This window comes from Podarcis filfolensis (assembly GCF_964270895.1).
Source record: "Podarcis filfolensis genome assembly, chromosome: 8".
NCBI classification, from domain to species: domain Eukaryota; kingdom Metazoa; phylum Chordata; class Lepidosauria; order Squamata; family Lacertidae; genus Podarcis; species Podarcis filfolensis.
Genome location: NC_139611.1, coordinates 70,795,383 through 70,809,618, shown reverse-complemented (window position 1 = coordinate 70,809,618; position 14,236 = coordinate 70,795,383). Strand labels below are relative to the sequence as shown.

The following is a 14,236-nucleotide window of genomic DNA, read 5'->3' as shown; positions in this document are numbered from 1 at the left end:
TTCAGAGGGCAAGCTCGAGGGCCACATTTGGCCCCTGGGTGTAAGCTTCTAAGCCCTGGTCTAAGGAACCAGAATTCAGCCAGAAACACCCTCTTCAGGTGTTACTCATGCACACAGCAGGTCTCCCCTCGCCCCGGGCTGAGTTGTCCTTCTGCAACAACATGCTGTGTGCAGACACCAACTCACAGAGAAGGGCTCCATGCAACTAGGCTTCCCAATCATGCAGAGTCTCTGCATGCAAATAGGCACTTGCGGGTGATGTCTTCTGCTTTTAGACCTGCCCCACTCCAGCATCAACACCAGTATACCCTACACATAACTAAGACGGACTAGAGCTTGTGCAAGTCTTATCCAGGAAGTCCAGGGCTGAGAGAAGCTTGATATGCGGAATGTTCATGTGTCCATTGATAACAAACTGAGGATGGAGAGGGAAGACAACTGACCTGCCAAAGGCCTGACAGCTTACAGCAAGTATCCTGGAGAATTTGGGGGTGGGGGAGAAAGAAATAGGGAGGTGCCTTTCCTCTCTCGAGAACTGCGTTTTCTCCCTCTCACTATATAGCTAGAAAATACCAAGGTTTGGGTCCTAGTAATCCTTTAGTATGATACAGAAGAAAGCCTCAGCGATGGGAGGAGGGGAGCAGGGGCAGGGATCAAACCAAGGCCCCTCCACAAAGGTGTCCCCAAGGGCACCTCTTGGCTTTCTCCTATGTAAGTGAGTGGTTGCCATTAAATCCTACAGGAAGGTAGTAGGTAAGAGAGTCATTTCCTAATGGACAATCTTCTGGGACTGTATGCTAGGGGTGGGTGGGAGCAGCAACCAAAATAGGCATGTTAATGGATGTGACAGTAAGCTATGTTCTAGACACATGAAAGCTAGTGGTGTCTATACACCTATAGCTACCTCCACCCAAGCAGGCAAGATCCGCCATTAGGTACTTTAGGAAGGAATGAGGGAGGACTGATGAAAGGTGTGGCCTAGTGAGACTCTTGAAGGTCACACAGAGAAGGCTGTAGGGGGCACATCGGCCCCAAGGTTCCCTATCCTCACAATAAGGGCACCTCCAGACCTGGATGGCCAAGCACCCACTGGCAGGTTGGCAAGCCCTCCTTCCAGACAAGAAGCCCCACACATCCTAATACGAATCCCCCCCTACATGTGTCATTTATCAATATAAAACACTAGGGAGGCAACGTTTGATTAAAACTTTGGAAATGGAACCGAACAATCGCCTTAAAAAGGTGCCCCTGATTAAGAAAGTGAATTGTTTTAATATTACTTTAACACAAGTGTTCATAAAAATTGCAGATGACCATCACAATAGGGCAGTTCCAGAAGGGCAGCAAACACAGCAAAGAGCACTGTAGTACCTTAGACTAATCTAAGGTAGACATAAGCCTTCGTGGACTAGAATCCACTTTGTCAGATGTATGAAGCATTTTTTTTAATAATTGGTAGAGACGTATGTACATTTTTTGAGAGCAGTGGTAGGGAGCACTGAAGCCGGAAGGAAACAAAATGCATAAATAACAGACAGAGAAATTATGAAAAAACCTAAGTGAGTGACCATTACAAGACAAGGTTGGCAATAATGCAAAGCTCCTGGCACTAGTAAGCTGGGGGGGGGGGGCAAACGACAGTTCCTAGGATTCCTAGAATTGTTAAAAGTGGCATAAATGTGTTTTAAATGTATGGTGTGGCTGGGACCTTAAAGCACACAGAATCCCAATTATATTTCAGGCATCTGGTGAAGAGGATGCTAGTCGACAAAAGCATATGACATAATAAATGTTCCAGCCTTCAAGGTGCCATGAGATTCTTCCCAGTGGGAGAAAGAAAAATGCATTTTGGAACACCTGATGCAATGTATGCTCACACATCATCTAGAAACAGAAGACATCTGCTTATTGTTACAAACGATCGCTTGACCTCTTGCACGCCAGTTTCTGAGATTTATTTTTTTTAAATTTTAGAACACCTGTATCTTGCCTTCCTTCACGGAACTCAAAGCGATGTTTGTGGGGTTCCCTGGCCATCGTCCAGTTTAGCTTCAGTAAGGTGGCTGTGTTGTCATGTACCCCCATCAGACATGTACCCTGGGGTGGATCTTAATCCATTAACCAACCAAAACTCATCCAATTAATCAGCCAACATTTATTTGAATGGGTGGACAGCTTTACTGGGGGGAAACAGCTAACTCCATAGTTCATGATGTGAAGGTCACATTGTTCACAGATCACAGAGGACACGCAGGACTGGGTTCACAAAGGCTCTGCTGTCACAGAAGGCACAGGGATATTGCACACTTAAATGCAGTGTCGAAATCTTCTTGCACGCATGCAACTGGCACTCCAAGGGCAGGCAGCCTGTCAAAACTCCTTCCCTGATGGAACAATAGGGAGATTATGCAAAGATGCTTCCATATAGGTTATCGCTCATATGCATGCTCAAGCTGAGACACACTGCATAACACCTCCTGCTGAACGCTTGAACCCGGACTCAAGAACAGCAAGACGATGAACCAACCATCCTTATATTTTGAGGAGCAATCCTAGAGTGTATTTTTCCCTCTCTATCACTGATTTGTGATTCTGAAAAAAAAATTCAACAAATATGTCTCAAGCCAACTACTGCTCTCTAGAGCAGGGGTCAGCAAGGTTTACCTCACCTGGGCTGGTTCACTCCAGTGGAGAGCCCTTCGTGGGCCAGACTGCATGCGCACCCGCGATTTCCGGCGTCTGCATCTGTGCAGATGCGATTTCCGGCGTCTGCACAGAAGCGATTTCCAGCACTGCGGAAGAGAGTCCCTGCGCCGCGCCGGACTCACTGAGTGGGCGGCTCAGTTCGGGGGCAGCTTGTAGGCCGGTTAAACGACCCCCGTGGGCCGCTTGTGGCCCATGGGCCTTAGGTTGCCTACCCCTGCTCTAGAATGTCTTAATCCAGCCATGCCCTCCCTGACTTGTTGTGGATAATTGTCCATTGCAGACACAGAAAGTGGAGGAAACAGGAACTGATGAAACAGAGGCAAACAAGGGCCCTGTCTAGGTGTGCCAGTATTACACTTTTGGTAAAGGTTACTGAAGGGCTTCCGAGGTATGCGTGTTTTTTAAAGAATATTTTATTTCAACACAATAGCAAGCAGGGAAAGTGTTTCCTGACAGTTCCCATGTGTCTGTTACGATGGTTATCAAAGCAGCAGTAACTGGAGCTAGCTCTTACCTGGCTGCGAGGAAGAATGCCATTCAACCTCACATGGCCATTTCTGACACTGGTTACATTATGGACTGGTATACCAAACATCATTAACAGCTTACTGGAACACTATTATTATTATTATTATTATTATTATTATTATTATTATTCTTCCACAACAGCTCAAAGTGACTAACAACCCCTTCCCTCAATACATACATCAAAACCAAAGGGACAAAGATACATTAAAAACTTCCCTTCCACTCCAGGTGGTCATAGATAAAGTTAAAAACTGAAAGCCGGGTTAAAATGGAATGTTGTTACCTAAAGGTATCTAGTGATGTGCCAGGCGGGTCTCCCTGGGGAGAGCATTCCACAAATGGGGAGCTGCTACTGAAAAGCACCAGAGTAGCTGTTATCTGCACATCAGCTTTCCACAGCCTGGTGCCCTACTGATACTGTAGACTACAGTTCCTGTCAACTCCAGCCAGTTTGGATCACGCTCAGGGGAGATGGAATTTTTCAGTCCAAAATATTTGGAAGGAAAGACACCATGTTGGGGAAGGCCTGCAGTAGACACATGCACGGCTGTGACCCAAACTCTGTTCTAAGGACAACCCGATGGAACAGGTTTGAAAAACACCTGCAGCCAGATCGTCTGTGGCGAGTAAGAACTTTCCACACGTGTATAGCCATCTTGTGGAAATGCAAAACACAACTGGATCTGGCCAGGGCTCGTGCAATAACTGTTGCATGAACCAGAAATACAAAGATGACTGCATTTCACTCATGGCAAAGGGGTAGCCTGCATAAAGAAATGTAGGAGCTCAGTTGCCAGTGGTGGTGTTTTCTCCTTGAAAGTGCTGAGATATTAGCTATTTAACCAACCAAAGAAACAGAAAATAACTGCACCTAATGTGCTTCCGTATTCGACAAGGGAGAAATATGTGGGTACACACACCACCAGTTCTTTTATGGTTAGTATTTGGTTGGGTTTTTTCCCCCTTAGGTGAAGGTGGAATTCTTAGTACTCATATGGTAGGGATTACCTAAACTTGCAGGAGAAGCCGGTGATTTTATGCCCAGCTGTAGACACGATGGAGGGATCTGCTCTTCTCTGCACTGCCTGTAAATTAGAGGGTGTTTTAAAAGCGACCTCAGCTGTTATTCCCAGTTCACATCTCCTTTGTCATCAGGAAGCATGCAAGCCCCATGTACAGTGGAACCTCGGTTGTCAAACGCTTCGGAAGCCAAACAATTTGGAACCCGAACGCCGACAACCCGGAAGTGAATGCTTCCGTTTTTGAATGATTTTCGGAAGCCGAATGGCTTCCAAGGTACGTTTTTCATTTCTTTCCATTGACTTTGCAGCCAGCCCATTGATCCTTGGTTTTCAAACTTTTCGGAAACCGAACGGTCTTCTGGAATGGATTAAGTTTGAAAACCGAGGTTCCACTGTACGCTAAATATTGTGACCAATTCTTATTGCCATAAGCTTCCAAAGTTTCTTTTTACAGTAATTTGTCTGCTCAGGATCCCCTGCACATTGCAGAGGATTCTGGGGCCCATTCTATGGCACACTGCATTTATGCAAGGTGCCTGTTGCTCTAAATCTGAGCTGGGGAACCATTTTTTTAGCCAGAGACCTACATTCTCTTCTAGACAACCTGCCTAGGAGGCAGAACAATGAATACACATTTCCCCCTTTGTACAGTATGCTTGTTTCTTTACACTCACACTTCCCTCTCTATTCTCCACCCAGGCAAACAAGGGTCTTGTGCTCAGGGACACATTCCAAATTTGCAAAAAAACAAGAAACACCACACTCAAGGAGGGTGCCAGGCAAAGCCAGTGGGGGTGTGCACCCTGGGGACAGTCTCAAGAACCAGAGAGGCTTGGAGGGTCACATTTGACTCCTGGGCCTAAGGTTCCCCACCCCTGCTCTAAATGAACTGAGTGCACACACCAAGACATGTTGACTGGAACTGTGCTCTAGGATGCATCCAACACTCCCTTTGTGGCTGCATGCTTTACAAGACAATCGGTGTTTGTCAGAAACCTCTTACCAAGGAAACCTTAAAATGCCATCAGTGCTTTTTCTATGGATGAACCCAAACTGTGTAGCCCAACAAGTGCTGAGAACCACATATCAGTTTCCAGTGCCCACGTCAGGGGTGGCAACCTGTGGCCCTCCACAGGTTGTTGTGCTACAACTCCCATCATAACCTAGCTATTGGGCATACTGGCTGTGGTTGACAGAAGTGCAAATGCAGCAACATCTGGAGTGCTGCAGGTTCCCCATGTTGACCGAAGACAGCATCAGCCACTAGCAAGAGATGGATTTAATCACAAGGAAAGCTGATTACCCAAGTGATTTCACCAAGCCCTCTTCCAAAGGCTGAAGTCACTCCCTGCCAAGGTGATGGCCTTCCAGTATATTCTGCCCACCCAGTCAAAATCTATCAAGGTGTCAAAACATGCATCTCTGGTCACTAGTTGTCCATGTGTGCTTTCAGCCAAGTTTCTAGTGCTAAGGGCAGGTCAAGCAGAAGCTTTCTTACCTTGAGTAGCCCTCTTCCTTTCTCCTACAAACATTCCAAGTCTTCCTAGAAAATAGGCCATGTCACCCTAAGAGGCCCAATTTGTGCCAAATAGTTCTCAAACCTCTTAGCTTAGGGCGCTTTCAAAACTGGTCCCTTTTGCATCTTCTGGAAAACTAACTGCTAGGCACCTGCATACTTTTTTAATTTACTGGGGGACCAAAATCTGCCATCTAAAAATACCCATCCTGGGCTTTCCATTGAACAACAACAGAAAGGAGACAATCTGCAAAGGTCTAGTCAGACGAGATGCTTACAAAACAAAGGTGGTGGGCTCCTTTGGAAGGACAGAATATAAACTGAGTAGATAAAGCACAGTACAATCACATATTACATGCATTTAACTTGCACAATTTCAACCATACATGGTTGAAGATAGATAGCTGAAATCGCGCAAGTTAAATCCAAGCAAGGTGGAAAGTTAAAAGCTCTTTCGAACTGGATCCTCTGGGGGTAACCCAGTGTGAAAAAATAGCTTTTAAGACCTCTGCCTTGCTTGCGAGGCAAGGCCTGTTTGGTGTGCGAGCTATGGGAGTACTGGGGCAGGGAGAGTTATTTCTCTTGTCCCATCACCCAGTAGCCGCAAGGGTCTGGGTATGTGTAATTTTTATGTATACACAGAACCCTTGGAACCAAATCCTGATGTAAGATGTGATCACACTGTAAATACACTTCCATCTACAATGGACACTTCATAGGGCAGATGCGGGTTCACATGACAGAATGCTTCTTCATACACCAAAAAAAAAAGAGTCCGACCATGTACAAGACTCACATGCCAGGGAATAGGCAAGGCTTGAAACTGCCCCCACCCCCGCTGCCAAATACCCAAGTTCTCTATGTGGAAATATATTTGCATTTTGTTTTAATATAGAGATTTGATCAAGCTCCCTACCACCACCCAGCAGATTTACCAGCTGAGGGCAAAAAAGCAACTTGCAACTACCACAAATGAGTCTTCCTGCTTTCTTATGCTATTCCATAAATCAAAGACTGCACAGACTCTGAGACCAAGCACTGGCAATTTGTTTGTACTGTACCTGAAATGAGGCACACCTAAACAGCTGTCCCAGGACACACAACGAGTATGGACACAGGCCTGGGAGCACAGAAAAAAATCACCCCATTGCAATGCCAGTGTTTTTCTTGAAGGCACAACCCCCTGTGCTAGCAATATACATAAACGGCATCACTTTCACAGTTACGAAACAACAGGTAGTCATTGGCAACTTCATCCAGGCCAAAGACACTGAATTCTGGAAGCTAGGCTTTTCCCATTGGTGGCAGAGGTAGTCAGACCTATAGGATGCAAATCTTCCAAAGCAGAAACTGAAATCGTTCAAGAGAAAACCAGCATCTGAAATTCAGTTAACTACTAAGAGAAGAACAAAACTTAATAGTTTCTTAAATAAAGCCCAGATACCGGCTAGTCAGTCAGCCGATAACTTGTCCCTTACCTCAGTTTCACTCTCAGACTCTGCTAAATGTTTGTGTCCCATGTTGCACTGCAGCAAGATTTCAGGAGATTAACTTTTAACTCTCATTTGCAATCAGCTGAGGATAGGTGTACAATAGTGAAAGACAAGCAGCAGCCCAGCTCAGTCATAACTGCTTCCTTTCTTGACATTTCTTGACAATCCTTTCTAGCATATTTCTCCGGGGACTCGAAAGTCACCCAAACACCCATCCTCCCCACCTTAGAAAACCCTAAGAAAACTCCATTCTTCCAACACAAGCCTTCCATCACCCTCATATTGATTCCCCTTGTTCCCTGGTGAACAGCAACAATTTACCTCTATGCAGCTTGAAACCTTCGAAGAGTGAAGTTATTTTCCCAAATTGCTGGAAGAATCTCTGTATGGTGAAGGCCATCCCTGGTTAGGCTAGTTTCTCCCATGTGTCTAATGCTACAGGAGCAGGGAGGAGACAGCAGAGCAGGTGACTAAGCGCTGTCAGCTTTCTGCTTTCAAGGACCAAGGTAGGAACAAAAGCCCCATATGTCTGATCGCACCACACCCCTGCCTAGCCAGAGACAGGGCCATTCTGCCCAAACTGCCTTAAGTTTGAAAGCACCTATTGAAGAAGCTGTGTGCAAACAACAGGGAAGCTCAAAGGCAATCCCTCCTCTGTCTCTCCCCCCAAGGAGGGCAGCATCTGTTCACCATGGCTACCTGATAAAAGTGTTGCATGCAGCAATCCAAAGTGGGAGGCACAGCCTGCATAAAGGAGAAGCTGATCCTGACAGCTGAACAAAGCACCCCCTTATCGTCCAGGTCTGTTGACACAGAAGCACCCCTTCTGTGCTCAACAGGACTTGCTCCTGGACATGCCTGCAGCCTCAAATCCCACACTGCCAGTGGGCCGGTGCAGGGTCACCATGTGCCAGCAGACGAACTTACCTGCCCTGCAAGGAGGCCCAGCTCATCCTCACAAGCAAGCTAGACTCCCACCACCAGCGCTACCCTCACGCACACACCCCCAAAGCCAATTTCCTGTAGTGGGGGGGGGGAGAGCATCTAAGCTCAGCCCAGGAAGCACAAGCATGGGATTTAAGGCCAGCTTCCAGCCTCCAGCCCAGGAAGCAGGAAAAAGGAGAGGAGGAGGGGCGCAAACTCCAGGGATCCTGCCCTACTTTGCAGGTGAGCTCTGTGGCAGTGTTCGCATCAGCCACAACAAGCCTCCCCACCCCCACGACAATTAAGAAACTAAACCAACCACGAACACGCGCTCCTGTTGGAGAAATGCATCGATGAAGGGAGTGAAAAAGCAATGCGGTTCCAGCCCAAGTCTTGCCAGAGAAGAGGACGGCTCCAGCGCTTCTGCGCCCCCCCCCCTTGAACAGCTGAGCACCATCGCGCGGGTGCACTCGGCGCGACCCCACCCCACGGGGAGCGTGGGCTTCCGCAGCGCCTCCCGCGCCCCCTGTCAAGACGGGGCCCGCAGCCTCCCAGCCCCACCAGCTGCAGGGAATCTCACCGGCTCCTCTTCGCCCCCGCTGCTGCCGCCTCCGCTGCTGCTGCTGCTGCTGTCCCCCAGCAGGCCCTGCAGGCGGCGCCAGCTCCGGCTGAGGCCCAGGAGGATCCCCAGGGTGGTGTCCGTCGCGGCCCGCTCCCCGTCCCCAGGAGCGGCCCAGACCAGCAGGCGCGGCGCCAGCAGCGAGACCCTCGCGCGGCTGCCGGCCCCTGCGCCCCGCGCGCGGCACCCGCCGGGCCGGCCGGGGAAGCGGCCCCGCGCTTGCGAGGCCCCGGACGAGCCGCCGCTGCTGCCGCCGCCGCCTCCCGCCGAAGCCGCCGCCGCCGCCATCTTTAAACACTGAGAGGAGCCCAGGGGGGCCGGGCCGCCACAATAACAATCCTCCGCAGGAGCCTTCAAGCGCCGAGCGCGGGGCAGCCTGGGAGCCCGAGTCCCGCCGAGGGGAGCTGTGCAATGCGACGGGAGGGAGGGCGCGAGGGGAAGGGACCGCGCTTCCCGTCGGCCGCCGCGCCCCGGAAGTGGCCATCTGTCGCCGCCGCGCACCATGGGAAGGGAAGTCCGCCGCTGGGACGGAGCCCCGCCGCGTGATGCGAAGAGGGCGGAGGGGAGGGACTACGTCTCCCGTCAGGCACCGCGGCCGACACCCGAGCTAAGCTGCCCTCCGGCGTGGTGGGCGACTGAGGCGGCTGTAAATGGCTGCTCGCGCAAGGGGTGAAGAGCGGGGCGCGGGTCCGCTCGTGTGCCTGAGGGATAAAGAGTCGGGTTCAGCCCGGGCAATGAAGGCAGGAGCCGTGGGAGGCCTGAAAGAGCGAATGAGGAACGAGTCCATTTCGCGTTCGGGGCGAGAAGGAAGGCGCGGCGGCCGCGGCAAGACTACAGCTCCCAGTATGCAGCGCGATGCCCGGTCTCGTTTGGAATGCACCCTGGGAGTTGTAGTCGGGGTGGGGCTGGACGGCGCGGCCCATAGAATGCTGTTACAGAGAGAAATCCCCGAAGGGACGATGAATGAAGGGCGCCACTGCCCCAGCGAGCAGCCCTGAGGAATAGCGTCCTACAGCAGACAGAGCATCGCCGCGACCATTTAACGCGGTGGGGAGAGAAGAAACACAGACGGCTTCCCTCCATTTGACAGTGGAGAAGCCACGTTAAGCCGACAAGCCCCATCCCGCCCTGAACTTAAAAAGTTGCCGAAGTTTGGGGAGAATGAATGAATGAAGATCGCGCACGCGCACCCTGAACGCGACGAAGTAAAGAAGCTGCAGCGACGGGACGTACAAACCCAAACTCTGAATGCCTCTGCATGCGAGATTTGGGGCTGTGCGAGTGAGACACGGAACGCGCGCGAGTAGGTCCTGCGGGATAGAGTGAGGATTTGGGGAGGAAATGGTACAACAGCTCTCCCGCCCCGAAAAAGCAGATAAACCTGAAAAAGCAGGATCTTTATCACGTTGTTGGATATACAAAAGATTTCACGAACCAGGAACAGGAATGTTTACGAAGGTGCGGAGTGGAGGCTGAGGGAGAGACACTTTCAGTCTATTCATCCCTCCCAATTCCCTCGGGGAAACGCAAGTTTTTGGCCACTTTCGTGTTCAGGCTGAATGAAACATTTACAAGTGCATTTATGTTTCAAAGGATCAGCCAACTCCCAAACCGGTCTTCCCTCATGTTGAAACGTATCTCTCTCTCTCTCTCTAAGCCAAATAAGATGCCAGAATGCACTGCACCACTTGGGCTGCAAGTCAGGCTGCTCTTTAAAAATTGCTATTTTGTTTAAAAACAAAACATGTGTTTCTTTAAGGGGAAAAACAAACAAACCAGGGCGAAAGCTTCTAGCACACCTTGCTCCCTGATATGCTATGATACCAGGTATAGGGTGCTTAAAAACACAAAACCCAAGGAAGCATTAAAAAACAAAAACCAACCACCACCAGCCGTCTGAAGTCATACATTTCTTTCTGACACCCTAGGATGCTAACACATATTCTCCATCTCCACCAGCTGTCTGCGTAAACCAGAACCAGTGGCACAATCCTAGAGGATTACTCCCGGGCAAGCTTGTATATGAGATTGCAGCCCCAACTAGGGTTGCGTACCTAACATACATTTAAAGCACATGACTCCCCCCCCCAAAAAAATAATCCTGAGAACTGTAGATTTCCCCTCACAGAACTACCATTCCCAGCACCCTTAATAAACTACAGTTCCTAGGATACTTTGGAAGGCATGTGCTTTAAATATATGATGCAGATGCAGACTAGCTAGTTTACAGTTTCAGCAGAATCAGACTGCAGTTACCAGTCCAACACACTGTCGAACTGAAGGAGGGCAGGGAGCGTTTAAGCGTTTTGTTAATTTTTCTACCTGAGCAGAAAGTCTCCCACAATGTTTAAGGACACGTTTGCCATAATTTCTTGGGCTTCCTTTGTGTCATTTTTTTTTTTAACCTGGCTTTTTCCGATAGACCCAAGGTTGCTACACAATGTGCCAGTTACATTTTAATCCTTCTCTTGGAAATCACATTGTTACTGCTAAGTCTTAATAGACACATAGAATTACTCTTTGAACTTGCCCTCCGAAACACCTTATTTTATTTTTTATTTAAAATACTAATCAGTCTTCAGTTCTTTTCTAAATGGGATCAGAGCAGCTATCGGTCCATTACAATGCCGCTAAGCAAAACACTCATGTTTGTAGCTTCGCAAACACTATCCAGCCATCTCGTCTTCTGTCGTCCCCTTCTCCTTGTACCCTCCATCTTTCCCAACATCAGGGTTTTTTCCAGGGAGTCTTCTCTTCTCATGAGGTGGCCAAAGTATTGGAGCCTCAACTTCACGATCTGTCCTTCCAGTGAGCACTCAGGGCTGATTTCCTTCAGAATGGATAGGTTTGATCTTCTTGCAGTCCATGGGACTCTCAAGAGTCTCCTCCAGCACCATAATTCAAAAGCATCAATTCTTCGGCCATCAGCCTTCTTTATGGTCCAGCTCTCACTTCCATACATCACTAAAGCAAAACACTACAAATAATAAACAGATGCAACAATTTGGAAGTAAGAGTGCATAAGATTGCAGCCCTAGAGATAAAATCCCACAAATCTTTTCCCACCAGGGGGAAGAAAGGCATTCCTTTAAAATACTGATATTCTGCTTTTTCATCTCAAGGCAACTCCTTGATGGGAGTTGCAGTCCAAAACATCTGAAGGAAACTACATTAGTTGCCCCAGCTTAGTAAACATCTAGACTACCCTTTAGCATGAGACTTTGGGGGAGTTGTACACACTAAAAACAACAGACAGTAAAAACACTATAAACTGTTGAGGAGGCTCTCTCATTAACTGGAGAAGTTCACACAGGAGAAGGCAATTTGTAACACTGTATACTGCTTCTCGATCATTATGGTTCTCAAAGTAGTTTGCAAGAAGGAAAATGAAATATAGTAACTACTGAAACAATATAAAGCTTTGATAGGCATGAAACCAGCAAGCAAAGCAAGTAAAAAGAAAACAAAGCCCTAAGTGTGTCTGGAAATGGTGCAATTAAATAAATGTATTTAATTGCCTACCAAAGGATGGTTTGGGTATACTAACATAGCATCAAGGAGGCGGGTGTCAGAGATTAATGGTGTTCTTGAACTGTGACATTCACCTGGATATAGCCTACTGGGTGACAGTAAGAGTGACATCCATTGCCCCGCCTATTCTTTCATCTGGCCACATCCTCCACTGGCATGTGGCCCCCAGAAGGTTACCCATGAGGCAATGTGGCCCTTGGGCTGGGGGGGGGGGGAATCCCAGCACTGTGTGAGTCAGAGGACAGAGATTGTGGTATAAGTCACCTTATACAATCTAATCTAAATATTTGCAAAATGTATTTCCTTGGAAGTCAATGCCACTGAGTTCAATGGGAGCCACTCTGATTGTGCATTCTTCATATTTGTTCTCCTTCCCCTTTCTTGTTGTTAAAAGACGTCTTATTGTAAACTGTTCAAAGAGCTTTATTGTAGAACATAAATGTAGTAAATGAAGAAAAATAAGTATGGATCTCTAAAGGAGAGGTGTCGGGGCTTATTATGTGTCTGCAAACCACCATCAAACCAATGCGAGCGTGTGTATATGTGGGAGGGGGCAGACTAGCTGTGGTCACTCTTCTGCGAGGGAAGACCACTCTGCACATGCCCATGGACACTTTGAAATCACTTCACATGTTTTGAGGAAGACCCCTGGATTAAGAAGAAAGTTCAGGGCTGAGCTCAGATATAGGCCTCCATCTGCACTGTACAGTGAAAGTGGTATCAGAGCACTTTTAAGTGGTTGTGGCTTCCCCCAAATATTCCTGGAAAATGTAAAAGGTGCTAAGAGTTGCTAGGAGACCCCTGTCCCCACAGAGCTACATTTGGCATAATTCCCTTGGAAGAGGAATTGACTGTTAAGCTACTCTGATCATTGTAGCTCTGTGGAGAGTTGATATTCATCATCAACAACAACAGGCGTCTACTAACAGGCGTCTCAGCACCCTTAACAAACTACAGTTCTCAGGATTCTTTGCGGAGGGAGCCACGACTGTTTACAGTTGTATGATACTGTTTTAAATGTGTGGTGTCGACGAGGCCAAATATTGGGCCGAGTGTGGGAGAAGAACCATGTTTAGGACTTGGTAGGTATTGTGCCCTGCAGAGCTGGAGAGCTCACAGGAGTTTGGATTTCGCAGAAGAACCCAGGAATAAGTTTGAAACACCAGAGTGATCCGTTCTAGTGCTTCATTAAAGAGAAAGAAATAGAGTTACAGCAACAGCAATCTGCCAGCTCCGCTCCACTTATAAACAGCACCTGTGGGATGGACTCCACAGCAAGGAGATGACTTGTCTGATGATCGACTGTTCGCATCCAAACAAAGATACTCCCGTTCTTTGTCCAATAGAACAGCATATACTTCCCATGGGAAAACAGGTGGCCGATACCTCAAACATTACCGATGTAATGTTTTCTGGGCTCTACGCCCAACTTCCCAGGCCCACAGATAAGGGTACCATCCCAACAGGCCAATTAGTGGATATCAAAGCAAGTTGTGTATGAGCTAAGTGCTACAGCCACTACCAATTAAGGATGGGGTCATTTTGGCTATCAACATGGCAGAAGCAGAGCTTCCGGAACAGTCCACCTTTGGGTGAACAAAGTAGGCCTCAGTGCATAGGAGCCAACTCCAAGGGGCCAAAGTCCTTTTGCCCCCCCCTAAAATATTTGAGAGGGCCACTCCCACCACAAAGTTGACGGGCATTGCCATTCAAATGGTGTTCATGCACAGTGTCATGTGAGGGATTATGTGGGGTAGTGCTTTCTCTCTCCCCCCCCAATAATTTATTCAAATTTACACCCTTGCCTCAGCTTAGAAAGGAGATCCTATATCAATTGCTCAGTGACAAGGGCACGTGATTTCCATACAGAAGATGCCAAGCTCGATTGCAGGTATCT

The 14,236-nt window shown here is 48.2% G+C and overlaps 1 protein-coding gene across 1 annotated transcript in view; it reads right to left on the bottom strand.

Annotated features, from left to right (window-relative positions):
- Positions 1 to 9,307, bottom strand: part of KMT2B (lysine methyltransferase 2B) — a 61,799-nt gene extending 52,492 nt beyond the window's left edge. Inside the window, 2 exon segments of the mRNA XM_083626678.1 lie at positions 8,770 to 9,147; positions 9,149 to 9,307. Coding sequence (XP_083482804.1) covers positions 8,770 to 9,147; positions 9,149 to 9,292 — 522 coding nt within the window. The 5' untranslated portion in view covers positions 9,293 to 9,307.
- Between the last annotated feature and the right edge of the window lie 4,929 nt (positions 9,308 to 14,236).